At 41.5% G+C, this 26,780-nt stretch overlaps 1 protein-coding gene across 2 annotated transcripts in view; it reads left to right on the forward strand.

Moving 5' to 3' along the window:
• The window catches only part of fbn1 (fibrillin 1), a 61,259-nt gene that overhangs the window by 30,964 nt on the left and 3,515 nt on the right, over window positions 1-26,780 (forward strand). For both annotated transcript variants that reach the window (XM_039794856.1, XM_039794857.1), the window contains 35 exons: window positions 692-817; window positions 934-1,056; window positions 1,857-1,982; window positions 2,569-2,694; window positions 6,506-6,628; window positions 7,203-7,325; window positions 7,490-7,615; window positions 8,816-8,938; window positions 9,204-9,326; window positions 9,544-9,711; window positions 11,794-11,862; window positions 11,977-12,102; window positions 13,226-13,348; window positions 13,435-13,593; window positions 13,682-13,753; window positions 13,837-13,962; window positions 14,138-14,260; window positions 15,234-15,359; window positions 15,456-15,572; window positions 15,665-15,790; window positions 15,878-15,997; window positions 16,704-16,829; window positions 19,052-19,204; window positions 19,338-19,400; window positions 19,493-19,612; window positions 19,745-19,864; window positions 19,953-20,075; window positions 20,611-20,742; window positions 21,413-21,538; window positions 22,518-22,724; window positions 23,490-23,615; window positions 23,865-23,987; window positions 24,686-24,802; window positions 26,140-26,268; window positions 26,363-26,482. In XM_039794856.1, the coding sequence (XP_039650790.1) occupies window positions 692-817; window positions 934-1,056; window positions 1,857-1,982; window positions 2,569-2,694; window positions 6,506-6,628; window positions 7,203-7,325; window positions 7,490-7,615; window positions 8,816-8,938; window positions 9,204-9,326; window positions 9,544-9,711; window positions 11,794-11,862; window positions 11,977-12,102; window positions 13,226-13,348; window positions 13,435-13,593; window positions 13,682-13,753; window positions 13,837-13,962; window positions 14,138-14,260; window positions 15,234-15,359; window positions 15,456-15,572; window positions 15,665-15,790; window positions 15,878-15,997; window positions 16,704-16,829; window positions 19,052-19,204; window positions 19,338-19,400; window positions 19,493-19,612; window positions 19,745-19,864; window positions 19,953-20,075; window positions 20,611-20,742; window positions 21,413-21,538; window positions 22,518-22,724; window positions 23,490-23,615; window positions 23,865-23,987; window positions 24,686-24,802; window positions 26,140-26,268; window positions 26,363-26,482 (4,359 nt within the window). The remainder of the gene's footprint in view (window positions 1-691; window positions 818-933; window positions 1,057-1,856; window positions 1,983-2,568; window positions 2,695-6,505; window positions 6,629-7,202; window positions 7,326-7,489; window positions 7,616-8,815; window positions 8,939-9,203; window positions 9,327-9,543; window positions 9,712-11,793; window positions 11,863-11,976; window positions 12,103-13,225; window positions 13,349-13,434; window positions 13,594-13,681; window positions 13,754-13,836; window positions 13,963-14,137; window positions 14,261-15,233; window positions 15,360-15,455; window positions 15,573-15,664; window positions 15,791-15,877; window positions 15,998-16,703; window positions 16,830-19,051; window positions 19,205-19,337; window positions 19,401-19,492; window positions 19,613-19,744; window positions 19,865-19,952; window positions 20,076-20,610; window positions 20,743-21,412; window positions 21,539-22,517; window positions 22,725-23,489; window positions 23,616-23,864; window positions 23,988-24,685; window positions 24,803-26,139; window positions 26,269-26,362; window positions 26,483-26,780) is intronic.

The raw sequence follows: 26,780 nt of genomic DNA on the forward strand, positions 1-26,780 counted from the left end.
TCCCTTCTGAGACAATGGTCTTCATTATCTCTGGTGAAGTAACAAGTTGAAGTGCTAAAATGATGATAACGATAATAAACTTTGGTTATATATCAAATTTCGTACAGATAGGTGTGATACAGTGGGCTTAATGATGTCAGATTCCTGAATCCATCATTAAACATCCGTCACAATTTTTACTTGAACACTGATTACTGTAGTGGTCTGCACTGTAAGAGCTCTAATGTTGCAAATAAGTGTGGGTTTAAAGCTGAAACAATTAAGAATTTGTCAATCGACAGAAACTTAAAAGGTAACTTCTGATAATCAATTAATCATAAAAAAAATGCTAAAAATGTCTCAAATGTGAACAGTTGCTGTTTTTTCTAGTCTTTGGACCGTTTGTTAGACAAAACAAGGAATTTGAACATGTCACTTTGGGTTTTGTGAATTTGTGATGGGCAGTTTTTTCACATCACCAGATAACCATCAGATTAATTGATAATGAAAATAATTGGTAGTGACACCCATAGGTGTTTGCTCAATGGCACTTTGAAGGGCAAGTGATTAATGTTTTAATTTCATGTTTAAGGATTTAAACCATCATGAAAACATGTTGCTTGTACCTTTTAAACATGTAGGTTATCCTTATTGATTTAAAAAAAATATAAATTATGTGTAAGAATTGGATAATTGCTTTGTTCCCTCACAGATATCAATGAATGTGACTTGAGTGACAGGCTGTGCAGGAACGGCCAATGTGTCAATATGATCGGCCGCTACCAGTGTTCCTGCGACACGGGATACAAATCTACAGAGGACAGACTGGAGTGTGTTGGTGTGTATTAAATATATTAGTTACTATTTCCTCTCAAAGATGTTCCTTTTGTTTTCATTGTGGCAATCTGAAGATTGAATGTCACCGGTATGTGTCTTTGTTTTTCTGCCTGTCAGACATTGATGAGTGCACCATTGAGAATGGTGGCTGTCAGACTTTCTGCACCAACTCAGAGGGTAGCTATGAGTGCAGCTGCCACCTTGGATATGCCCTGATGCCTGATCTGAGAAGCTGCACTGGTAAGAAGCTTTGTATCTGTCATAGTTCATCTCTTATCCTGCGTCTGTTATACAGTTGGCACTTCTTACATTTTAAATGTACTTTTGCCCCATTTGTCAAGATGTGGTAACTAAAGAAAACTTTCAATGATAGGTTTTACTTGCACGTGGTAGTACAGAAGTAATTTAAAGGTTGTGTTTAGAGAGACCTGATTTAAGAGCAGGTACAAAGCAGAAAATCAGGAAATCTAGTTTATGGAGAGCCACTGCTGTGATTTCACTGGCACATGTTCAGAGAAAGCATACGTTGGTTGGCAAAGAAAAAGAGGGAATTTCTTTTTTGACCATGACAGTAGGTTTCCTGTGTTGTTCATAGACTTACTCTTGTGACTCGTATTCCTTTAATTTCTATATATAGAAAAAAAAAAAAAAATATATATATATATATATATATTTTTTTATATTATATTTCAGCATAGTTTGTGCAAAAGAAGAGCTGAAAATTACTTAACCATTGCTCAGCATGATGTCCACTTTATTGCACAAGCTGTGTCCTGAATTGACCTTCCTGGCGTATGAGTGACAAAGTAAATATACTTGTATTGTCCTGTATTCTGCCCTATTTAGGAAAGACAAATATGCCCCTGAAGTAGCATCGTTTTATGTTGTAATCTTGATGTGTTCTTTTAAGAAACTGAAGAGTAAAAAATACTTCAACATTCAAGTTTGGAGTACTAGTTTTAAGAACAGTTTTTCATGTCCTCTACACTTTGTCTGCTCCCATTTCATTTTTGATTTGCCTCTCTTTCTTCAATCTTCAGATATTGATGAGTGTGAAGAGAGCCCAGACATCTGTGATGGAGGCCAGTGTACCAACACCCCAGGGACGTACCAGTGTCTGTGCTTTGACGGTTTCATGTCATCTGAAGATATGAAGACCTGCCTGGGTAATGGATGCACATTCTATGCCCAAAATGTCTTTCTTCTGCAGTTATGTGCTTATTAAATCCAGGGGGTTCTCAGAGATTTACTGAAACAATTTAATTAGGCATCTTAAAGGTTACCCAAGATATGAGTCATGAGAATAAGACTTAATGACTCAGATCTATGAGTCTGTGTGTGAGTGTAATGTTGTTGTTGATTTACAAGACAGTGAACATTGTGTTAGTTTGGTTGAGCAGGGAGGAATGCGTGACATTTAGACGTCTGGTTCCACTGAGAGAAAAAACTAAAACCTGCCATCAATGATGTAGGGACTTTTAAATAGGTCTGCACAAACACACACTCTTATTGCTGTATTTATGAAAAGTAAATACATTTAAAAGCCTTAATATAGTTCATGATGTAATTATTTTGTGACTCATGTACATACAGTATATCACAGCTCATCAAAACCTGTTTGGCAGGCCGAACCAACAAAAGCTAATTCAGTTTTATTCATCGTCATGAACTTTTCCTTTATTGTAGTTGTGTTTATCAAATTAACATTCTTTCTCTTTCTCTGTTCCACTCTTCATTTATCTCCCTGTCAAGATGTGGATGAGTGTGAGCTGAATCCAAACATCTGTCTGAGTGGGAACTGTGAGAACACAAAGGGGTCCTTCATTTGTCACTGTGACCTGGGATACTCTGTCCGCAAGGGAACCACAGGCTGCACAGGTGAGCAAAACAAACATTCCTACCCACAAAAAAACATCCTGTCAGTGGTAGAACGTGGATGGAGGTGAAAGGATGGTGAGTCAGTAGAGGGCTGATAAGTGGTGGTGGTGGTGGAGGTGTGCGTGTGCGTGTGTGTGTGTGTGCGTGTGTGTGTGTGTGTGTGTGTGCATGTGTGTGTGTGTGTGTGTGCTACAGGAGTGAAAGCACGTCGAAGAGAGAGGTGAGAAATGAGAGGATGCAAGGAGAATGTCTGGCTAACCAGAAGCAGCTCTAACATTACTCACCCTCATTCAAGAGCTCCTGTCTGACCTGACGAGAGCCACGCTCCCAAACACGCAGACGTTAACACACACTCACATGCACTAGCAGCAACAGCAGCAGGAGCAGTGAGATCACTATCTTCTTGTCAGATGTATGCATCACATTGCACTTTTGTTTATTCCTTTCATTAACGTCAGTTAAACATTACGTGATGGTTGGAAGAGTTCTGTGGCACGTAATCACCTGAAAGGACTCCAGAATACATAAATACGAAGTCCATCCGGCCAGTAGAGCCCTTTTGCTAGTTTAGTATCACTTCTTGTGTAGCCAAAGTTAAGTCTGATTTATATGACCACTTTAAAGTTTGGAATTGAAGGTTAGTTGAGAGTTTGGTTAGTGATCTTATCTGGCCTTGTCCCGGTGATCGAAATGAGTTAGGCACACAGTCAAGAGCAGCATGTCTTCCTTCAGATGCAACTAAGCAGGTCTGTCTGAAGTATGATTCAAACTCACTCTCTCTCTCACTCACTCATTCACTCACTCACTCACTCACTCACTCACTCACTCACTCACTCACTCACTCACTCACTCACTCACTCACTCACTCACTCACTCACTCACTCACTCACTCACTCATTCTAATCCCAATAACAAGGAATCAAGACACTAATTCCTCTCAGGCAGGCATGATGTCTTGTTATAGACAATTGAACAAAACCTGCTACTCTTTTTGGATTGGATCCCCTTCCAATATATTTAGACGAAAAATGCATAAGAAATCGGTCGTCATTGTCGAAATGCCTTATGTGACCACGTTGGTATGTGTGGACTGAATCTTCTTGCGTGTGTGAGTGTTAATGAGTAAGTGGTGCTTTCGAGCCCAGATCTGATCCAGCTGTTGATGAAGCTCCCACAAGAGTTATTTCTCTTTTTATTCGACAACGCTGAGGACTCAGTGGGCAGGGTGGGATTATTTCTATGTACACTTGAGCACTTTTGTGCCTTTGCGTGTGTATTGGAAAGTTAGGACTGGGTGGAGATGTACTGGGGGAGTTTACGAGTCTTAGCTTTAAAGAGAGGTTCAGGGTGAAAAGCTTAAGCGTGTTGACTTTATCATCTATTAGCTAAGTGATAACACTGTCAAACAATTTGAGCCATTAAATCAAGACTATGTAACTTTATAAACAAGAAATACCACAATCTCCCTTCAAAAAATGAAAAGTTAAATTAAAAAGCAATAAAAACACACCTTGAGTCAACTCAAAACACTCAGGGGTTTTACTTTTCCAGTCTTACTTGGTATGGTATGACCAGTAGCTTATGGTGGCTAATGTTAGCTAATGTTAGCAAACTTTAGAATCTAAAGTTAGCGCTGTGTTAACTGTACTGGGTCAGCTTGGTAAGTTAATGACTCATATCTACTAATGCTATTGTTACACTAAATTGTGTTATTTACCATTATCCTGTTATTGACACTTATGGCCACATATAGTCTGCTTGGTCTAATATGACCAGTACCTTTTGCTTTAGCAAACTTAAGATAGATGTTGATTTGTAACTGACATTACTAAGTCAGTTACTGACTTAATGGCAGATTTTTACTTGTGCTACTGTTCCACTACATTTAAATATTTACTAGACAGAGGATGAATACAGGTATAGTCAGACAGACAGTATGAGAAAAAGAATATGTTTTTGAACATTAAAGCATGTAAACATGTTCTAGTAGAAACACAAAATACAAGTATGAACCTGAAAATGAGCATATGTCTCCTTAAATATGGCTTAGATCGACAGGTACTTAGATTTTCTCCTTTTTTTCTTTTTCTTTTGTAGTATGTAACTTCCTTCATGGCCAAATTGCCAGGAAGGCAGCCATACTAGCAGGCATTTAGACATCTAGTGAGACAGACAAACAGGCAGACAGATAAACAGAAAGGCAAACAGACAGGCAATCAGGCAGGCATACAAACTAGGAGATAGCTAGACAGCCAGGTAGCCAGATGTTTAATTCTTTGCTATCCCTTTTTAATCCTTTTTTGACCTTCATTTATCAAACATTAGCCCTAGTTAAATCAAGCCTCTTCTTTGACACCAGGTGTGACCGCTGTCACGCTTCTCGCATGCAACAACCCCTGTTTGCATTTCCACATGAGAACGTGTGTTCTGTTTGTTGTGCTCTCTCTGTCATCAAAGCCTTGGGGGAAATTATCTTTATTCCGTCTGTAATCCAGGGAGATTTGTTTGCTCCCAGCCCTTATATTAACCCTGTCATCATATGTGGTGTAAATATACTGTACCCTCTCCTCAGGAAGACTGTAAACCCAGCAGCACTAATCTCTAATTGACAGTGTTTTGAATTACTACCCTCACAAAGACAGACACACAGAGAGAAGTGTGTCTCATTGGCTGATAAATCCTAACATCTTGATTGAGTTCATAGCATGGCTTCCCTTGATGTACAGGGAGGGACACATGCACACACACACTTGCATAATCCCTGTATCAAAGCTGTAACACTCGATCGTTAGGCTCAGGGCCAGGTATTGTGTTGGTCAGTGTTTCACAGGGTTGTTTTGGCTCATATTAGCAGTCCTCATTGTCGTAGCACCATACAGGCTTTTTCCATTGTGCCATGCACTGTAGTGGATCATGTCATAACTGCCTGAGGAACAAATGCTGCAGAGCCACATCCACAGTATCTTTTCACCGCCAGCTGAGATCCTTATTGGTTACACCCTGCAGGATGTAAACCGTTTTATGGGCAGGGCAGATTTTAATAATAGGCAATTGAATTGTTCCCATTAATTGTTGTTCGTCTATTAGAATCCAGGACCACATACAATAGGTTAGAGAGGTATTTTTATAACCACATTATCTACTAAGTACCTCAATATTTCATCCATTGGCAGAGTTTAGATATAATTATAATGGTTTTGCCGTGAAGGAATGTTTATTTTTGTAGAGTTGGCACATTACCACATCACATTTTTATAGAAATTATATTTGGGTAAGATTACATTTCCAAACTTGACATCTAGGGTGGTGAGAAAACCAAACATGAGTATTAAAAGAGGGCTGTTACAAAAGGAGGCACAGTGTCTGTGGGTCTGTGGGTGAAGAGAGAAATCTTTGCCTAAAATAACCTCAGAAATACTAGTTCAGAAAGAGCAGACAGAACAAGGCCTTAGCATTAGGATATCGTTCTCCTTCTTGGCCTTTTTTTTATAGCTCTCTGGACACACTTGCACAATGAAAATCCAGCGACTGGGTCTGCTCATTAAACCTCTGCAGGAAGGCTATTAGTATCGGTGATCATGAGAATGTCTCAGTGCCTTCTGCTCTGAAATACATGGATGAAGACAGTGACCCAGAAAGACTTATTCCTGTCGTCTCCTGCTGCTGTCTTTATGTGATTCAAACCAAGCATCAGCTCACTCCACAATGCCAAGAACCCCACTGAAATGAGAATGCAGACCGGAATCATCAGACCATCACAGCAGTGTCTATTTCTCTTTACATGGCTTCTTGTTTGTTTCCTCTTTGTCAGATGTCAATGAGTGTGAGATCGGAGCCCATAACTGTGACAGACACGCTACCTGCACCAACACAGCTGGCGGCTTCAAATGCAACTGTGCTCCAGGATGGATTGGCGATGGCCTCAAATGCACAGGTAAATTCTGCCACTCAATGAGTCTATTGAAATATATTATATATAATCTAATAGAAGGAACAGAAATTTCTGACATTTCTTCTAACATTTTGTCAATATGCAAGAAAGCTGAGGTGAGAAAATATTGTTGATAAAGAAATGTCAGTGATTCAACATCCAAACACAAGAATAAAATGTTTCTCTCAGGCATGTCAAAAAAAGTGTTGCTTAAAGTTAGTCTGAAATTACCAAAACCAACAATGAGGTGATGTTAACAAGTATTGCCTGTGTAGCCAAAGTCTAGTATAGAGTAGCGTACAGTATTCCTTTGTGCTGCATTACAATGTATAGTACCACATACAGGCTCTTGGTGCTGTTAATACTTTTAACAGCTCCCAACAAATGCACTATTTACCCCAGTCTGAGTAATGTTTGTTGCTTAGTGCCACAGACATGGTAAAGAAGAAAGAAAAAAAAGAGGGTTTTATCAACAATAAGAAAAAATATGAAATAGCACTAGCCTTATCCTTTCAACAACATTTGGATGAAGTAGTTTCCCCGTGCATACATGTAAGTGGACTTTTTTGTGTTTCAGACCTTGACGAGTGCTCCAATGGTACACACATGTGCAGCAACAACGCTGACTGTCTCAACACCATGGGCTCATATCGCTGTGCATGCAAGGATGGATTCTCTGGAGATGGATTCTACTGCTCAGGTCACACATACAACACCACATTGTTTGCTTTTGAAAAGATACACAAATTAATTATGTGTTTACGGACTGTGTGTATGTGTGTGTGTGTGTGTGTGTGTGTGTGTGTGTGTGTGTGTGTGTGTGTGTGTGTGTGTGTGTGTGTGTGTGTGTGATCACCACTACAGACCACGATGAGTGTGCAGAGAACGGCAACCTGTGTGAGAGTGGCCACTGTCTGAACCTGCCAGGAGGCTTCCGCTGTGAATGTGACATGGGCTTCATCCCCACTCCTGAGGGCAAGGCCTGTGAGGGTAAGACAATACAACACTGCTATTCCTGGTTATCTTGGTTCCAGACCTCTGAATTAGTGCCTGCATCCTACATTATGTTGAGTGATTCAAAAAGGTCTGGAGAATGGTTGTTGTTGTTTTCCCGTTTGGAGAAACAACCGATCCAAACAGACGCTGCCTTCAAATGGAACTCACGAGATAGTATTTTGGACATATGCTCAGCATCTAAGTGGATTTAGTTGTGAGAACATTAAGTTGTGAGACTGACAACAATAGATCTTGTCTTGTTCTCTTTTCAAATTTGGTCCAAGAGGAGATTGCTCGCCAATTGCAAATTGCAAATATAAGTTGTTAATGAAGACTGTATAGACTCTGTACAGACCTATGGACATATGGAGGGGTAACAAAAGGCCATATAGTCTGAATCTTAGGCTAACTACCGACATCCCACTGACTGAAGTTATATGTGTACAATGGTCTTTTATTTCTTTTCAAGTTCTTGTTTGAGACAAAGCTACATGCACATATGGATTCATAACCTTGATGATATGCTTACATGCCATCCAGGTTTGCCTTTTTTATGTATCCCATAGACAGTAGACCTTTTTATGGATATTTTATTTGGGATGTAGCATTTACATAAGTATAATAAAATATCATTGTGATTGCATGTAAACTTAAATAACTGAGGAGGGATCTTGCTTGAATCCCTAACTAAGCTACTGTCGAGTTGACATATGAGCACATTTATGACTGGTAGCAGACAAGTGTGATTCATGCCTCCTGTGATAAGACATTGCTGGATTCAATTGAATGAGCAGACTGACCTCATTGTGCTGATGTGTCAAACATCCTGTCCAGTCCTCCCTGCCTCCACTCAGGCAGGGCTGGACAGTAATGACTTGTGCAGAGTCTAATGATGTGGAAGAGCACAATTTCATAACCTTGGCTGCTGCTCTGATTGTGTATGTGTGTATCTGTCTGGATATGTCTGGGCATTTTTTTGCCCCAGAACTGTCATTCTTTAACAGAGGTGAGCGGCCTTCACTTCCTATTGCTGGCTGCCAATTTTCCACCATGATCCCATGATCCACTAATCCCTCACAGCTGGGCCTCTCTCTCTCTCTCTCTCTCTCTCTCTCTCTCTCTCTCTCTCTCTCTCTCTCTCTCTCTCTCTCTCTCCCTTTTCTTTATCATTCTCTCTCTGTGTCTCTTTTACAGACATAGACGAATGTACCTTTGCTGACATCTGTGTCAATGGACGCTGCCGGAACATCCCAGGACTTTTTAGATGTGAATGTAACATTGGTTATGAACTGGACAGGAGTGGAGGCAACTGCACAGGTAAGACTAGTCAACACACCAGTCCAGCTGCCTGCTCCAGTGATGCTCTGTTTATGCACCAATGAGCCGAGGAGATTTGAAATAGTATAAAAGAAATGGAGCAACAGCAGTGAACAGCTCTCATCTCCCCTGAGAGTGGAAAGTCCCTGCTCCTTCCTTGCTGTTGTGCCAAATAATGACTTATTGACAAAAAATGGAAAGAAAAAACATTTTTGTGGAATTGTGAAGAACCTTTATAGATTGTTACTTTGTCTTTCTTTGTCAGATATCAATGAATGTGCAGACCCAACCATCTGTATTAATGGAGTGTGTGTTAACATCCCTGGAAGCTACCACTGTAACTGCCCTGCAGACTTTGAACTCAACCCCACTCGGGTGGGCTGTGTAGGTGAGACATGTTCTCACTACATATTGTTGGTGTTTGATCTTAGCTAATCATAGAACTAATTCTAATCATAGAACTAATAAGCAAAGGCAAGACACCTCTATACCTTAAAACCTGTGTGTGTGTGTGTGTGTGTGTGTGTGTGTGTGTGTGTGTGTGTGTGTGTGTGTGTGTGTGTGTGTGTGTGTGTGTGTGTGTGCGTGTGTGTGTGTGTGTACAGACACTCGCTCTGGAAGCTGCTTCCTCGATGTTCGTTCCCGAGGAGATGCATCAGAGAGTTTGGACTGCTCCAATGAGATCGGAGTTGGTGTTTCCAAGGCATCCTGCTGCTGCTCCAAGGGCCAGGGCTGGGGAAATCCTTGTGAATCATGCCCCTTTGTCAACTCAAGTGAGTCGATCGAACAAATTTTAGACTTTGCATGCAATATGCATGTATATTTTTATGTTTCACTTCAATTGCAAGGTTTGTGAGCACTAGCCAGAGACATACAGAGGTGACATATCACACATCCTGGCAGCAAGTTCTATAGCTAAGGGATATTCTAAATATATGGTATAGTCAACACACATAGTAAATTTAGTGCTATGCATTGAAGGTGTCAATACGTATAGTTAGCTCACCATAGCATCTGGTCAACTTTTTGCAGCTGTGCATCGGATTTGCTTAGTGTTAAGTGATAAGTAACAGAGATGGAGTTGGGAGAAGTTGCATTTTAATATTATCATTACTTTAATTTTAACAAGAAGGGCACTCAGAGAGTGCAGACTTCCACTGAGTCTTGCCCTATCTCACAATGTTAATGCAGTGTGAATTTTCCCAATCGGGAACAAATTTTTCCGTTTATACCGACACCATGAATGCAGCACATTTGCCCTATCTTGCAATGTTAACCAAAGTGAAAAAATGTGTGTATCTGCCCCATGAGTCAGATCTGTTTCAAAATGTTATGGGTCCTTCTTTGGCCAATGCTACACCCTTCCATAAAGTTTCATGAAAATCAGGCCAGTAGTTTTTCCATAATCCTGCTGTGCGACAAACCAACTAACCAACAGGCAAACCGGACCGAAAACACGACCTCCTTAGCGGAGGTAATAAAAACCTCCTCAAGTTAGCCAAGTGGATGGAGATGGAGCAACATTTATGAAGTTGTATTCACCAATCCAACTTAACCACAGAACTCCTGATACATGGGCCTATAAATTAACTATTTAGTTGTTATTCCTGAAAGAGTCAGTTGCAGATAATAAGTTGCAGAGAACCAATACAAATGTTTAATGAATGACAAAATTGCTGCTACTTTGTTGTGTATTTTCTTGCCTTTAAACCAACGGTTTTCAGTTTATGTAGCTGAGTTGTCTTAAAGTTTCAATCTCTTACTCACAACACTGCTCCGTCACAGTATAAGTAAAGATTTGAAGGTTCTATTAGCTGTTTGTACCATGGGGCAGAGTAAATCAATCAATCAATCAATCAATCAGTTAATTGACACCTGTTGCCCTGAAGTCTGGTTCAAAATTGGAGTCTGCGATTCTAATCCAATACACTTTTTGTCAAATCCAGCGCATATCTCCTTGTGGTCCAAGCTGTCCATTCTGTGTGCGCACTAAATAAAAATCCGGTGTTCATACACAGCCCTGGCTCTGTAGTTCAGAAACAAACAAAGTGGCTCGGACAGAGCCACACAACACTATTCTGTTCATGCTTGTGCACAGGACAGGGATAAATAAAGAGAAAGGCAGTGGGAGAAAGAGGGATGGTAAATCTGGCACATGCTAACGTTCTGAAGGAGCTCTGACGGGAGGGGTGTATTTGTTTGGGTGTTGAGTTCAAATATAAAAAACATTTCTCCAGAATAACAGACTCCACCTTTAATGGTGTCTCTTACTATTTCAACTAGCAGTAATTTAAAAAATCATAACCAAAGCACCAATATGTAAATGCACCAAAATATAAATTAGGACCGATAAAGTGTGAGTTAGCTGCTCTGCCAACATACAGGCTACATTCTGCCAGCTCTTGTCATGCAATGAGTGTGTGTTTGCTGTAATTTTTCTTGCTGGTAAGGATGACACAGCATTGTGCAACTGACTTGAAATTACCAACAGATGGTTCAAAACATTACAGGGAATGACTCATCCTTATTTAGCTTGAGGAAATGCTTGCTTCTATGACAAGAACAAAACCATTTTCTTTTTGCCCGCTGCAGTCATGTCCGGCCCACTGGGCTCTGTGGATAACTCTGAGATCTGAGATGGCTGATCAGAAAAAGCACAACATAGAGTGACGGGAAACGAGTTCAATACCAGAAACATCTATTTAAGGCACACTGACCATTTGGACATGTGTCTTAGCTCAATGTTTCACCATCAGCCAACCGTTACTGTCAAATCCTGAAATAAAACAACCTTGATTGTGGTTTGTGCGTCGTGTCATTGTTTCTCTTTAATGTGATTTGGTGTTGTGTTACAGCTGAGTACAAGACACTGTGTCCTGGAGGAGAAGGCTTCAGACCAAACCCCATCACTGTCATCTTGGAAGGTCAGACAGCAACACGCTATCATGCGTGTCAGGTTGCTCCCGTGCACAATCACGGACACTTAACACAGATAACGCACACCCACCCACTGAGTGTTTCCTTTCTCTCTCTGGCAGACATCAATGAATGCCAGGAGCTGCCAGGCTTGTGCCAGGGAGGACAGTGCATCAACACCTTTGGCAGCTTCCAGTGTGAATGTCCAAGAGGCTATGCCCTCAACACAGATACTAGAGTCTGTGAAGGTATTCAACACACACAATGGATTTGTATGCAGCCCCACAGACACATGAACACACAGGTGACCTAGTCCTCTCTAGCTCTTGCCTTGGGACGTTTCAGTGGGAAGGAAATTGAGTCCAGCCGTCAAGGCCTTTGTTCAGGGAGGACACATGGAGAGAGAGAGAGAGAAAAAAGCACTGAGAGCAAAACGACAAAGAAATATTGGACCCTTTTGTCCCATAGACGACACTGCAGCTCATTCTAGCTCAATATGTCTCTGCTTTAGTTCCCCGTCTGTTGTTAACCCAGCAAAGCTCATTCAGGATGATGAGACAGCTGAGCGCCTAACTGTGTCCAGAGGAGCGAGGCTCTGATGTGGTCAGCCCTCTCCTCAGGGAAGTACACCGAGTCCCCTGTAGACAGGCCAGAGATGACGGAGGGAGGGCGAGATGGAGGAATGAAAGATGGGATGAAAAAAGAGATAAATGGGTGTTTAGAAAAGAGAAACGGGAACAAAGAGAAGAGAGGAGAGGAGGGGGCTGAGGGTTAGACAATGACATGTGGCTGGCGGCATTTTAATTAGCGTGTGTTTGTTGGCCAGGGGAACAAAAGCGGTTGTCTGCTCTATAAAGTCCAGGACTGCACATCCACTATGTCTCTAGTCAATCAACAGTTCAGCTGTTATCTGGGCCGGAAGGAACAAGCACTGTATTTTCCATCTGGCAGTAATGTTGGTAGAGAAAGAATTTTAGTATAGAAAGTATAAGAAAGCTATTAGGAAAATTATTATTCATACGAATAGAAGATATTAAAAAGCAAATTCCAGCCTGTGTCTTTCTGTAGTTGTGGCAGTGGTCATTTTGGTTGTGCAATATGTTCACATAAGATGATGATGATGACATTGGGGGTTATGGTACACTTACATAGTAACACACAATGTATATGATAATAATATTTTGCAGACAGATATTCTTCCATGTAGAAAATCAGTATCTCGATATACCCTCATTGCACTCATTCTACCTTCTTTAAGATATCAGGTAGTCTTTTAAAGATATAAGTTTTAAATAAGTAAAAAAAAAAGTTTTGTGGCACCTCAACTGAGGGAATGTACTAATTTCTGTTTGTCCTTCTTTCTGTGTGCAGATGTCAATGAGTGTGAACGAACAGGTATCTGTGGCCCAGGCCAGTGCTACAACACCATCGGGAACTACACCTGTATCTGCCCTGTGGACTACATGCAGGTCAATGGAGGAAACAACTGCATGGGTAGGTCTGCATGCCGCACTCTAATAACTGTATCATTGGTAGTAACACGCAGTCATGCAGTGATCATTTTTTGCGTTCTCTCAAAGACATGAGGAAGAGCTACTGCTACAGGAACTTTTACTCTGACAACGGGACATGTGACGGAGAGCTGACCTTCAACATGACAAAAAAGATGTGTTGCTGCTCCTACAACATTGGCCGTGCATGGAATAAACCCTGTGAACAGTGTCCTATTCCCAGCACCGGTGAGGTCTCATACACACATATGCTAGCACACATATGTTTTGAACGTATAAGGAACTAAAAGTGAACTCATGTCTTATGTCCACTCAGACGAGTTTGCGATCCTGTGCGGCAGTGAGAGACCAGGATATTACATTGACATCACCACTGGACGGGTCATCGGTAAAATTTCCCCATTCAAAGGTTTTTGTGATTAAAAAGGAAAGTTTGTTTTGTTCTCATCTTGTCTCTTCCTCATGTGCTAGATATCGATGAGTGCAGGGAAATCCCAGGCGTGTGTGAGAATGGCGTGTGCATCAACATGGTTGGCAGCTTCAGGTGCGAGTGCCCCATCGGCTTCGTCTACAACGACAAGCTGTTGATTTGCGAAGGTAGGCCTGCACTCCACTGAAGTTCAACTGAAAGTGGTGCCAAAATGAAAAAAATGCTGTGAATTCTTTCTAGGTTTTTTAAACTAAATCAGTCTTTTTGTATTGAATCCCTCTTTGTAAACGTGTCACCAGTAGATGACTTGTCTTTGAACACCTCTGTACCTGTTGTTGTTAGATATTGATGAGTGTCAGAATGGGCCGGTGTGCCAGCAGAATGCAGCCTGTCTGAACATGCCAGGAAGCTACCGCTGCGAGTGTAAACCTGGATATCGCTTCACCCCCACTGGACAATGTCTAGGTAAGGCTGTAGTGGTGATAAGCTATAAAGAGGTGAAAGGTGTCAGCAGCACTCCTGATTATGCAGTACATTGCTGGTGTGATGCATGGTTGTCACTGTTCACTCAACCCACAGCAGTTTCGTCAGCTCCCAATGACCTTGGTGGAGATTTTATAGATTTTTTGGAAACAGGATTAGAGAAAAGATTAGAGGAAGCAGCCAAAACAGTGCTTTCTTCCATGACGACGATGCAGACTTCTCTGCATCCTCCTGTGGCCCGATGCTGTCTTGCCTCCTCAACCTATTGTATCAAACTCACTCATATGAAACTCTTTGAACTGCACATTCGTGCCAGTTGTAAGCCACAGATAAAGTACCAGACAGGAATTCTTCGAGGTGGGCTTGTTATTAGAGAAGAGAGAATATTAAGCATGTGTTGAGCTGTTGAACATGTGCTGCTGTATATCTGAAACATGTCACTGTCAGACTGGAGGGTCCTCACCGATAAGCGAATGTTAAATCAACATCCTGTTTTGCTTCCTGCTTTTCATGCGAGTCCTAACAAACAAAACATGGTCAGACTCCAGCGAGAGAAAACTGAAACTGTAAATGGAGGCAACAATGACCTTACAAAAATTAAACATAGCTTCAAGGCATAATGTCAAATGGAGTATTTAAAAATGGACATGTTTTTGACTTGAATTAAATAATTATGATGTTACTCCTGTATCATGAGTGTATGAACATCATCACATTAAAAGATGAGGTTACAAGAGTTAATGGCCAGTTTTGTGTCTTATTAAGAAGAAGAAATACACGCCCACATTAGTGATTGTTTGTGGCTAGCGACAAATGTCTAAATAGTAATTAAAGGGTTTGATTGGATCTCCCCAAATTTCAGCCTTTGCATAGCCAGATATTTCACCACTTTTCAGTGATAGTTTTTGTGGTTTGAGTTTCACACAGTTTGTCAACTGTTTTCCTTGTTTATCAGACCGTAATGAATGCATTGAGAACCCTGGGATATGCAATCCTGGTCAGTGCATTGACACGCTGGGGAGCTACCGCTGCATCTGCCCCAATGGCTTCAAAACAACGCGGGACCAGTCGATGTGTGTCGGTAAGCTGTGCTGGTTCCTATCTGTTCTCACTTGTGTTTGACGTGAAATGTGAGTGCTGTTTATGGTAAAGCTGTGATGATGCTCTCTGATTTCAGACGTGGACGAGTGCGAGAGACAACCCTGTGGCAACGGGACTTGTAAGAACACAGTGGGCTCCTATAACTGTCTCTGCTATCCCGGCTTTCAGAACTCACATAACGGCGACTGCATAGGTACGTGCGTCTGGATGTGAGTTAGTAAAAGAGAAAAAGCAAGAGAGTTATAGTCTTTATGTGATATATTGTTGTGTTTGTGCGTTGATCAGATGTCGATGAGTGTTCAACGCAGAGGGCCATGTGTCGAAATGGGCAGTGTGTGAACACCATAGGCACCTATCTCTGTGTGTGTCATGACGGCTATGAGCTCACTTTAGACGGCAGACTGTGTGCTGGTAGGAAACCATCATTTTACTTTTTTTTTTTTTATGTTTAACTGAATGTAATAGGTATGTGTTACAGCGTATTCCTTTTTTTCTCAGATATTAATGAATGTGCAGTGAATCCAGGCACATGTGGTGCAGGAACTTGTCTGAATCTGGATGGCTCTTACAGGTGTATCTGCCCAAGTGGCTACTATCTCCATGAGGAAACCTGTGAAGGTACAGCGGCCTAAAGTCCTTTCAGCATCATGGTCAATAAATATAAGCCAAAACATGAAAAATAAAAACAGGAATTTCTGAAGTGATAAAATATCGACATGTGGGGGTGAATCTTACCTCAATTTAGAGAACACCTGCTTACTTGCAACATGCTCACACACACGGACATACTGTATGTACAGTACATGGCACACATCACAGTTCTGCTGAGGTGTACAAGAAGAGAATAACCTGCCTCTTCGCCTCCTCCTTGCCTTGCTGCTACAAAACACCCCTCTTCTCCCTTTCACACGTGGGAGTGGGCCCAAGCCAGAACACTTGGATTGTTTATACAGTGGGGCTGATGAAGAGATATTCGGCAGACTTCAACACATTCCTGCTTTGTGCTCTGTTCCTGGAAGCAGGGAGGAACAGTACTGAATTCTCAGCATCAGTAACAGCAGCAGCTGGTCATTAAGATCAACGAACATGTGACATGAAGGCTATAATACGCCTTTATCCAACTATCCATTAGTGTGATTACATTCTGTTTTATCACATTTGGCTAGACCATGACGTACTTGTATGACTACATCCTTGCAGCTTTGACAATAGTTCAAGGAAAAATGAGATGTCAATGAAGCACAGCAGGGGGAGGAATGGATTTTGATGGATTTGATTTGCAACTATGATGACGTGGTTGATGCTGTTCCTCTTTGTGTGTCAGATATTGATGAGTGCTCCCAGTCACCCGAGATCTGTACATTTGGAACCTGCTCCAACACTGAAGGAAGCTTCACCTGCTTGTGTCCCGAAGGCTTCCAGGTCTCTGCCTCCGGACGCAGATGTTTAGGTAATTGTGTGAGTGTGTGTGTGTGAGAGAGAGAGAGAGAGAGAGAGAGGGAAAAAGAGGCTATGTAACTATCTTATGCATCAACTTTAATGTGTAGCAAAGTGTAAATACTAGTGTATCTGTATAGTCTGTTTCTGAGTGCTAGTGGAGACAAAGCGGCAGTCAGTGGTGTTAGACTTTTCCTGCTTGTTCATGATAGCACACTGTGTTCCAGCTGGTTCTGCTGCTGCTGCCTCAACAAGGCCAAGGGTGGCTCTGAACAGATCACTTTTCCATTTCCCTGTGTGTGTGTGTGTGTGTGTGTGTGTGTGTGTGTGTGTGTGTGTGTGTGTGTGTGTGTTTATGTACATGTGTGTTTTCAAGTTGGGTGGGGGAACGCTGAGTCCTCTGTCAGGGAGTTCCCCCTCCAAACACTGAAGTGATGACATCATCAGTTCAGTGAGGCAGTTTACAGTTTGTGTTTCGCTTTTCTCTCCAGTGTCAGAAATTCTCGACTGAGGGTTGGGGGATCAGCAGGATGAGCTGGGTGGAGAGTAAGCAACATGGGCAGTAACAGAGATCAAGGTTTCATTATAAGGACAAACCCTGTCCCACTGAGAAAACCCTTGTTTGTATTAAAAAAAAACAGTGATAGATGAAGAAAATCATGGTGACAACAGTGATTTAAATAATTTGCGGGTCTTTGTGTGCACTCGTTAATATTTTATATTAAAAACATGATGGGGAGACAGTTACACACTTGTGATGCATTGGCCAAACGAAATTCATTGCCAATTATTGCACTGAACCATGAGGTAATAACGAAGGGTGAAAATCTCAATAATCATGAACGCAACATCACTCGCTGTGCTTAGGTTTAGCTGAACCTGTGCTCGTTTATGTCTTGGATTCTCATTTTTACTTGTGTGCTTTTCTTTTTATTATACATTTTGTAGTTGCGTTGTTGGAGAGAGCCTGAGAACGAGAATTTCATTGCCAACGACTGCTTGAAACCTTGAAACCTTCAAGTCCAGTTTAGCACGCAGCTGCGTTTTAAGCCACTAAACCTCGGCTAAGTGATCAGATGCTAAGTGATAGGGTAACAGCAACAGCCAATCCAATTAATGATTTGGTTTTAGCCTTTATTGATAGAAGACAGATTGTAGAGAAACATGGGGAGAGACAGCGAGGGGTGACATGTAACATTGGTCCCTAGCTGGAATCATACTTGGATTATTGTGATTACAGTATCTGGTATGTGTCTTAACCACTAGGCCACCAGTTTCCAATTAATTATATGTTATAAATTATAATGTCGTAGTGGTTTTGCAAATCTCCATAATCATGACCATTAAGTATCTGTCACCACCATCACATTTGTGTCACCTCTGTCAGACCGTTTGTTGGACAAGTTTGATTTATTTCTAAGCTTAATTTTCTAATTAATTTTGTTTTTTCTTTTATATTATTATTTCAGTATTCTGTCTCTGATTAAAAAAACTACTTAGCACTGACATGTTAGGTGACCATACCAAGGAAGCACATTTTTTAAACATTTGTATCATATTTCAGTAACTACAAAATAAGAATGACATATCCATGTGCATGCGCTCACACACACTTGCACAACAGCTGTGCACAGAGCCCCATAAATCTCTTTTGCGGAAAGGCTGACAAATCAGTTTCATGGAGGAAAGTAACATGACACTCTTTGACATTGTCCTCACAGCACCAGGTGTTCATGTATGTGATCTTTGCCTCTGAGCCAGGTGTGTGTGTATGTGTGTGTGTGTTCGCATGTGTGTGTGCGCATGTGTGTGTGCGCGTGTGTGTGCGCGCGCGTGTGCGTGTGTGTGTGTGTGTGTATATGTGTGATCTACGGTGGTCAGAAAGCTTATTTGTGTTGAGTTCAGTGAAGGCCAGTGCTAGCAGGAGAGCGCGACCATATGCTTCTCATTACAAGTAAGTGCCTGCCTAGTCCAGGAGCAACAAGAGCCCTCAGAAGCAGGGAGAAAGACTGGCAAACACAGATCATTCAGGATAATTAGCCAAACTCTGTCCTCACTACAAATACTTTCTACTTTAAATTCTAAGTTGTAGTTTTGGTCAATTTACAGTACCTTCAGGCTCACTACTCCTACCGTCTCAAATTTTTCACTACTTTTGTGTGCGTGTGTGTGCGTGTGTGTGCGTGCGTGTGCATGTGTGTGTGTGTGTGTGCGTGTGTGTGTGAAAACCCTTAGATATCCGTGTGAACTACTGCTATACTACGTTCGAAAATGGCCGCTGCCTGGCTCCAAAGCCTCAGAACACTTCCAAGGCAGCATGCTGCTGCACTGGGATGCCAGGTCAAGGCTGGGGGAATCCCTGTGAAATCTGTCCCACCAAGGGAGAAGGTGTGTTTCACTTCCTATCACATTAGACACAGATGCACCCAACACACACTCATATGCAAGGACACACAAGCTCTTGCATGAAATTATGTATCATTTAATGGTATTCATGACCTTTCACATCTCATGGTTCCAGAGGCTTATCCTCTTCTCTGCCCCAATGAGGGTTATCAACGGGGGCCAGACGACCACCCAAAAGGTATGTGTGTTATCAACACTGTATCTTCACTGTCTTACATTTATAGTTGTGGCATGTAATTCATTTGGTGTGTTTTTTTTCTTCCATTGTAGATATTGATGAATGCCTCAATGACCCTTGCATCAATGGCCAGTGCATCAACATAGACGGCTCTTTCCGCTGTGAATGTCCCATGGGATACAGTCTGGACATCAGTAGAGTCAAGTGTGAAGGCCAGTTTACTCACTGTTTTGCTATCTTTCTCTCAATGTCTCCTTCTCCGCCTCTTTCTCCCCTGATTTATTCATCTGAATAATCTAACACCAATATGCTTAATGGAGTTTTTGTAACTTTCTTGAAAACAGACACTAATGAGTGCGCCATTGGCAATCCCTGCGGCAACGGCACATGCACTAATGTCATCGGTGGCTTTGAATGTGCATGTGATGAAGGCTTTGAGCCGGGGCCAATGATGACCTGTGAAGGTATGTGAAATTATGTTTGCCCTCAATGATGCAGTCTTTGTGGTCCTGTACTGCTACTGTAACTTGTTGCCTTCTCTTCCTTGTCCAGACATCAATGAGTGCTCCCAGAATCCTCTACTGTGTGCCTTCCGCTGTGTTAACGTGGTGGGCTCGTATGAATGTAAATGTCCCACAGGCTACGTGCTGCGCGAGGACAGGAGGATGTGTAAAGGTACTACAGCTAAATGACTCACTCATACACTCTGCTTTCTCAGTCATAGTCCATTTACTGGAAAGTGATGCTAGAAAATAAACAAAGTACCTCATAGAGACGTGTCCATAAAGTTACATAACACACTATCTCTGTGAGATTCTTAAGAGTTCTCTGTCTCGGACGAATTTAAACACTCTGGACACTGTAGCCGGCCGAGACACTGTTTACACCTTCGCTCTCTCAGATAGCTCAGGCACCATAGCGACGGTTGTATTTGGAGGGAAGCGCTGAGACAGGAGGAACTTGTCAGTTTCTATAGCGTCACTGTTTACATTAGAGCTCCAGACAGACCACCAACCCTCCCACTACACGCCTGTTAGCATTACAGAGCTCAGTGTTGGATTGGGTGGTTTACATGAAACTCTTGAGTGCTGCAGTGTTTATGAGTGTCTGTGTTACATCACTGGTGTGATTGCTGCACATGCATGATGAACATGTATTTCTTCATACTTTTTTTTATCCTCTTACTCTTAGTATACTGTGTGTTTTCCAGACCAGAATGAGTGTGAGGATGGTATAGATGACTGTGCCAGCAGAGGCATGACCTGCAAGAACCTGATTGGTACATATATGTGCATCTGTTCGCCTGGATACACACGGCAGCCCGGAGGAGACGGTTGCATGGGTAAGATTGTCATAGTGTCCTACTGCAGAAAATAATGAACCATCCTTCTTGTTTATGGCCTCAAATCTTGGCTTCACTTTGCAGGAAATAAATATATGTTGACACTCATCCACTTTTGTGTAACAATGTTGAAAGCTAGTTGTTAATTCTGGATTTAATTTTTATCTTAGGGGTTGTTAACCCCCCGCATTTCCTTTCCTGGTAATTAGTGGACTTGTTACTGTCTTACAATGGGCTTGAGCCATCAGAGACTTTGCAAACTCACAAGGCAAACTTTTTCTTTAATCCATTTTTGCTATAAAATCAAATGTTAAGCTCTGAATATTGTTGAAAATACTAGCAATCAGCAGCTTTAGTCAAAAATATCAGGGTTCACTTTTAAAAACCCATATTGGTGAATATTAAAAAAGTTTTTTTTAAATCCTGCCTATATAAATAAAACATTATTAGTTAAAGTTAAGATACCAACACGATTAAAAGAGTTTTTATTTTATATGTGTAAGTATTCATACACACACCAATTTGGAATAAACCCTGCCACAGGCTGAACGATTTCACAATGAACGTCCACTTCTCTGCTTCATTATCTGGTTGGACATTTAACAAAAAATCCTGTGTAAGATATATTTCCATTTCATCTTTACATTTTCCATGTGCATCTCTGTGTTAGATCTGAATGAGTGTACAGCCAAACCAGGTACCTGTAAAAATGGCCGTTGTGAGAACACAGTTGGAAGTTATCGCTGCAGATGTGACCAAGGATTCATCGCTAACCCCACACAGACTGAATGTATCGGTACGTATGTTGTTATCAATTTAAATATGTTGCTCTTACTGTATGTTTTTTTTACACTGTGCTCTAACTTACCTAACTTATTGTACTCTCACACTTCTTACAGTTCAGTGTCAGTTTTAATCAGAATCTGTTGTGTCCTCACAGCCTCTTTAATTTGGCTTTCCACTGTTTGTTCAGAACTTGTTCAGTTCTTGTATTAAGTCAGCTTGTAGGAAACAAGGCCATAAAGTTAAACCCAAAAGAAAACACTTTTATTAAGTGGCATCTTGTTTCTGTATTTCAAACACAATAAATGGGATATAACACTGGGATGGGAAGTTCAGGTGTCCAAAAGTTAAAAAAATGTTGGTAAATAATCTTTAGGAATCAGAAATTCTTAAATTAATTTAACACGTTTTAACCGCTGGGACTCGAACATGGGTTTGACAAACATCAAAAAGATATACCTCTCAGTTTGAAAACTTTTAACAACATTATTATTTTAGAGTTTAACCTAGTCGAACGTCTTTTTTTTCAGGAAGATAAGAAAATTACAGATTGTATGCCCTTTATATTTGGATAGAGATGTTTTATGCTGTTAAATATAACCGAAAAAATAGGTGAAAAAAAGGGGATTTTAACCATTCCATGATACTGTATTGTTAAAAACCATGTGCCTGTTACTGTCAAGATAGGGGAGAGGAAATCCTTTCAAAGCTTTCCTCCCTAATCTAAATATATCCTTCTGGATTGATGTGATGTGCTGAACTTGGTGAGAAAACCACCATGGAGATTTTGTTAGCTCTGTGGTTCTATGGCTATCTTACTCCTTACAGACAGTAGTGATAGAACAGTGTGGGTTATCTATTTATGTCTGGTTCTCTAAGGCCACAGGTCCTGTCTGGGTGGTTTGGTCTGCTTTCAGGCCCACCTCTTTGTTTGTCCATCTGTCTGTTTGTCTCGCTCTCACGTTCCTTTGCCTGTCTCTCCCACCCTCCAGATAACCGTGAAGGCTTCTGTTTCACTGAAGTTCTGACCACCCTGTGTCAGATGACTTCTAGTAACAGGAACTCAGTGACCAAGTCAGAGTGTTGCTGTGATGGAGGCAGAGGCTGGGGCACCAACTGTGAGCTCTGCCCCCTGCCTGGGACCACTCAGTACAAGAAGATGTGTCCTCTGGGACCAGGGTTCACCACTGATGGCAGAGGTAGATCTCACTGCTGAAAATCAGTCAACAATCAACTGCAGTTAATGAGTATGGATCTTTCGCTGACAATTTTGTGGTTAAAAAGTGTTATCTTTTATCAGTAGAACTAACATGAGGTGGGTTTTTTAAATGACATCCTAAAATTGTTAAAATGATCATACTGGTAGTTTTGCACGATTTAGCCCTAAACCACCAAGTACTTTACATGTTTAGTTGTCAGACAGATTTCTTCCAACCTGCCAGGCAACCACTGGTTTCTATTCATTTCGGTAACTTGCAGTAGACAGCTGGATTCATTTTGAAAACCTATCTTGGTTTTCACGGAGGCTGCAGCATCCAAGACTTAAAACTTGCCCCACAGAAAAGCATTGCATTTATTACTGTAGCTATGATAGCAGCAGATGAAACCTTGAAGAAAACAAGCACACAGTCATAAAAAGTTCTGTTTTTGCATAAAATACCCCCTGATGGTGCCAGTCTGTCTCAACAGGCAGTATTTTCAAAATGTTCTCTGCTCACAACTCCTATTACCATTATAAGGTACCTTAACATAATTTTTTTTATTTTGCCGGAAAAATAACAATACTTTTATACTTGAAACAAAACTGATGCATTACTAAATGCATGGAATAATATTTAGAATATGTTGTTATTCACTATTGATTAATTCAGTTCTTGGCAAAATTATTCTCTAAAAGGAATCAAGGCAATTGACTGGTAATGTGATAAGTTGATCTGGAGCTAACTTTTCTCGTTTCTGTCCAGATATCGATGAGTGTCGTGTGATGGGCAACTTGTGCAAGAATGGTCAGTGTCTCAACACTTTGGGCTCCTATAGCTGCACCTGCAAACCGGGCTACACTACTGACATCAGCAGCACACTGTGTGTGGGTAAGGCTTGATTTCACATCCAGCACTTAGACTTCATGGACTCTTGTCTTACCTTGCCTACCTCCCGTTCTCATTCCTGCTGTCCAGTAAAAAGCCGAAACTACGTGGGTGGACTGCCCACACACTCCTCTGAAAAATGCAGCCTGAGTCTGTCTGTCTCATCATCTCCCCTTATGGAATTTCTGGCTACAGGATCAAACTCTCTCTCTCTCTCACTGTCTCACCACCACCCTCTCCCTCTCCCTCTAGATGTGGATGAGTGCATACAGGCACCAAAGCCTTGTAACTTCATCTGTAAGAACACAGAGGGAGGCTACCTCTGTTCCTGCCCCCGCGGATACATCCTACAGGAAGATGGAAAGAGCTGCAGAGGTGACACACACAAACACAGACACACTCTCTCACACACACACACACACACACACACACACACACACACAAAACATGACCTCTAAATATTCCGATCAGTAGAGTTCAGTGGCATGCTTTTAGAAAGAGGGCACTGGTCTTGTAGCGACTCAACTGTAGAGACAAATTTCCTCTTTCGGACAATAAAGCTGGAGTTCTTGCTTGACTTAGTTTCCAGGTTAGAGCCACTGTAGGTAGTGCTGAGTGGGCCGGGTGTTCTGCTCACTGTCCCAAGACGCTCCATTTGGACTGGTGTGTCCACGTGCACACATTAGTTCATGAACATGAACCCTACATCCAGAGCCTGTGACACAGTGCATCTGGCAGTGCCTCTGTTTATCATGCTTGTTTGTGAGTCTAAACAAGTGTGATCGTGGTGTTCAGTTTTTTAGGTCCTCTTTCATCTTTATTTACAATTGCTTTAGTTTCCCCCTCTACAGTCCCCCTCCATGTTTCCGGTGTCTGGTTCATTTGCAGTTCATTTGTAGGTCAGTGACTGTAGAAGGACTGGAATTTGAGCAGCGCCTATACAGTAGTGCATGCAGTGATCTGACACAGTTCCAACCACAGTATCTTAAACGCATTACATAAACTACTAAGCAGCCACTTTTCTGTTAGGTTTACAGCTGGTTTTATGTTGTACAACTTCTCCTCTTTTTCAGATTTGGATGAGTGTTCGACCAAACAGCATAACTGTCAGTTCTTATGTGTAAACACCATCGGTGGGTTCACCTGCAAATGTCCTCCTGGCTTCACCCAGCATCATACTGCCTGCATTGGTAAATAAGCACATGCAGAATATAGATATACTGCACATCCAAATATTTATAGATATATCTGTGTATTCCCAAAAGCATGGTGTCATAACACTTCAACTAATTCAGCCTCCACACCCATATCTTTCCAAATACACACACAGTATATCCTTTCACAGTGTCATTTCTTATAGTATCTTCCAGCCCAGCTCAAAAAAAGAGTCCTGAACCAGCCTCTTGTCTAACCCTAACCAACTCGTTCAGAGTTAATGGACTCCGGCTGATATCACACTGATCTTATTAGGGTGGACTGGTTTGGAGTCATGACAGCTTAACGCTGCTTTGTTATGGAACTTTGCAGTGGATCGCCATGACTACCACAAGTTTTTTTTTCCAGACCATAAAGCAGCTCACATTAAATCAGGGACAGGGATCCCTCAGTTTTGACTATAGGAATAACCGCAGGCAAATGACATACAGGAGGTGTGGATATGGTATTAATTTAAGAAGGTTGGAGAAACATGGGTGTGACATAAAAACATGTGTTTAAATCATACCACAGTAACTACTGCTGATGTACTAAAGTGTAGGACACTGCAGAACCCAAACTCCTTCAGGACAGGTGCTCATTGGACAGACACATTGTTAATGATCAGAACACTTTTCCAGACATGTTGTAAATACTGTATCTAAGACGTTCTCATTCCTTCAAATACATCTGTTCCTTCAAGCTGTGGCTGTTAAGAAGTATGTATCCTTAATTCCTTATCCTGTATAATAATGTTTAAGGTATCTGTTTGTCAGTCACACTCACTAAATGATCCTTACTAGCAGTACATATTTATATGCTTAAGCTTATATTCATATGCTTTTGAGCACTTGTCCCACATGTTGACTGTTCAGCAAACAATGATCTCAAGCTGGGAACACATGAGAAGACTAAAAGGACCCAGGATCACCTGACATTTTAAGATAACAGCCTTCTCTGCTTTGATCTAAGTTGATAAATAGCTGCTTGGGTTCAGATTTGCAATCACAGCCAAACGTGTTTGTGATGTTTGATAAAATTATCTCAACTCAAGGCTCACTTACTACATTTTTTCCTGGAAAAAGCTTGTAACTGGACGTTTTGTGTAGATTATTTCATCAAACTATTATTCCCAAGGTCTAGAATGAACTTTCACACTCAAATGTTTTTTGATGACCTCTTGTGGTCTGAGATCAAATCAGTTTTTTGGAACTAATTTCAACTCTCCGTGAATTTTAAAATGACTCTGCACATCCAAATCAGGATAACAATCAGCCTTTATATCGTGTTTCCCATGTTACCCTTGTCTGAACCTTCCCTCTTCTCTGCGCAGACAACAATGAATGTGCTACAGACCCCAATCTGTGCGGCTCCAATGGTGCCTGCCAGAACACTCCAGGGAGCTTCAATTGCGACTGCCAGCGGGGATTCTCATTAGATCCCAATGGACAAGCCTGTGAAGGTCTGACAACAATTGATATCAACCTCAGTGTCAGCTGATTCATTAAAGAAAATAGGCTCTTACTGTAGTGTTGTTGTATGTTTGTCCCTGACAGATTTGGATGAGTGCGATGGTAACCACAGGTGTCAGCATGGCTGTCAGAACCTGGTGGGTGGATACAGGTGCAGCTGTCCACAAGGCTACCTACAGCACTACCAGTGGAACCAGTGTGTGGGTGAGTAATACCGCTGTTCTTTTTATCGGCAAATATAAAAATTCTTTCCTTTTGGGGCATCCTGATGACTTGGTTGCCAAAGTATGTACCATGCAGCCTTGATGTTCTGGACTAAAGCCCGGCCCTGAGCCTTTTTAAAACAAGTTATCCATCCTTCACTTCTTTCCTGCCACTCTTAAAATATAAATATGTCAAAATGTTCTTTTCCTCTGGAAGTTCAACCCTTTCCTTACTGTGGTAAGGTCATGAGTAGGGACAAAAAAACAAATGAAAAAAGGAGGGTGGTGCAACATCAAAA

Source organism: Perca fluviatilis, chromosome 3 (genome assembly GCF_010015445.1).
Source record: "Perca fluviatilis chromosome 3, GENO_Pfluv_1.0, whole genome shotgun sequence".
Classification (NCBI taxonomy): Eukaryota; Metazoa; Chordata; class Actinopteri; order Perciformes; family Percidae; genus Perca; species Perca fluviatilis.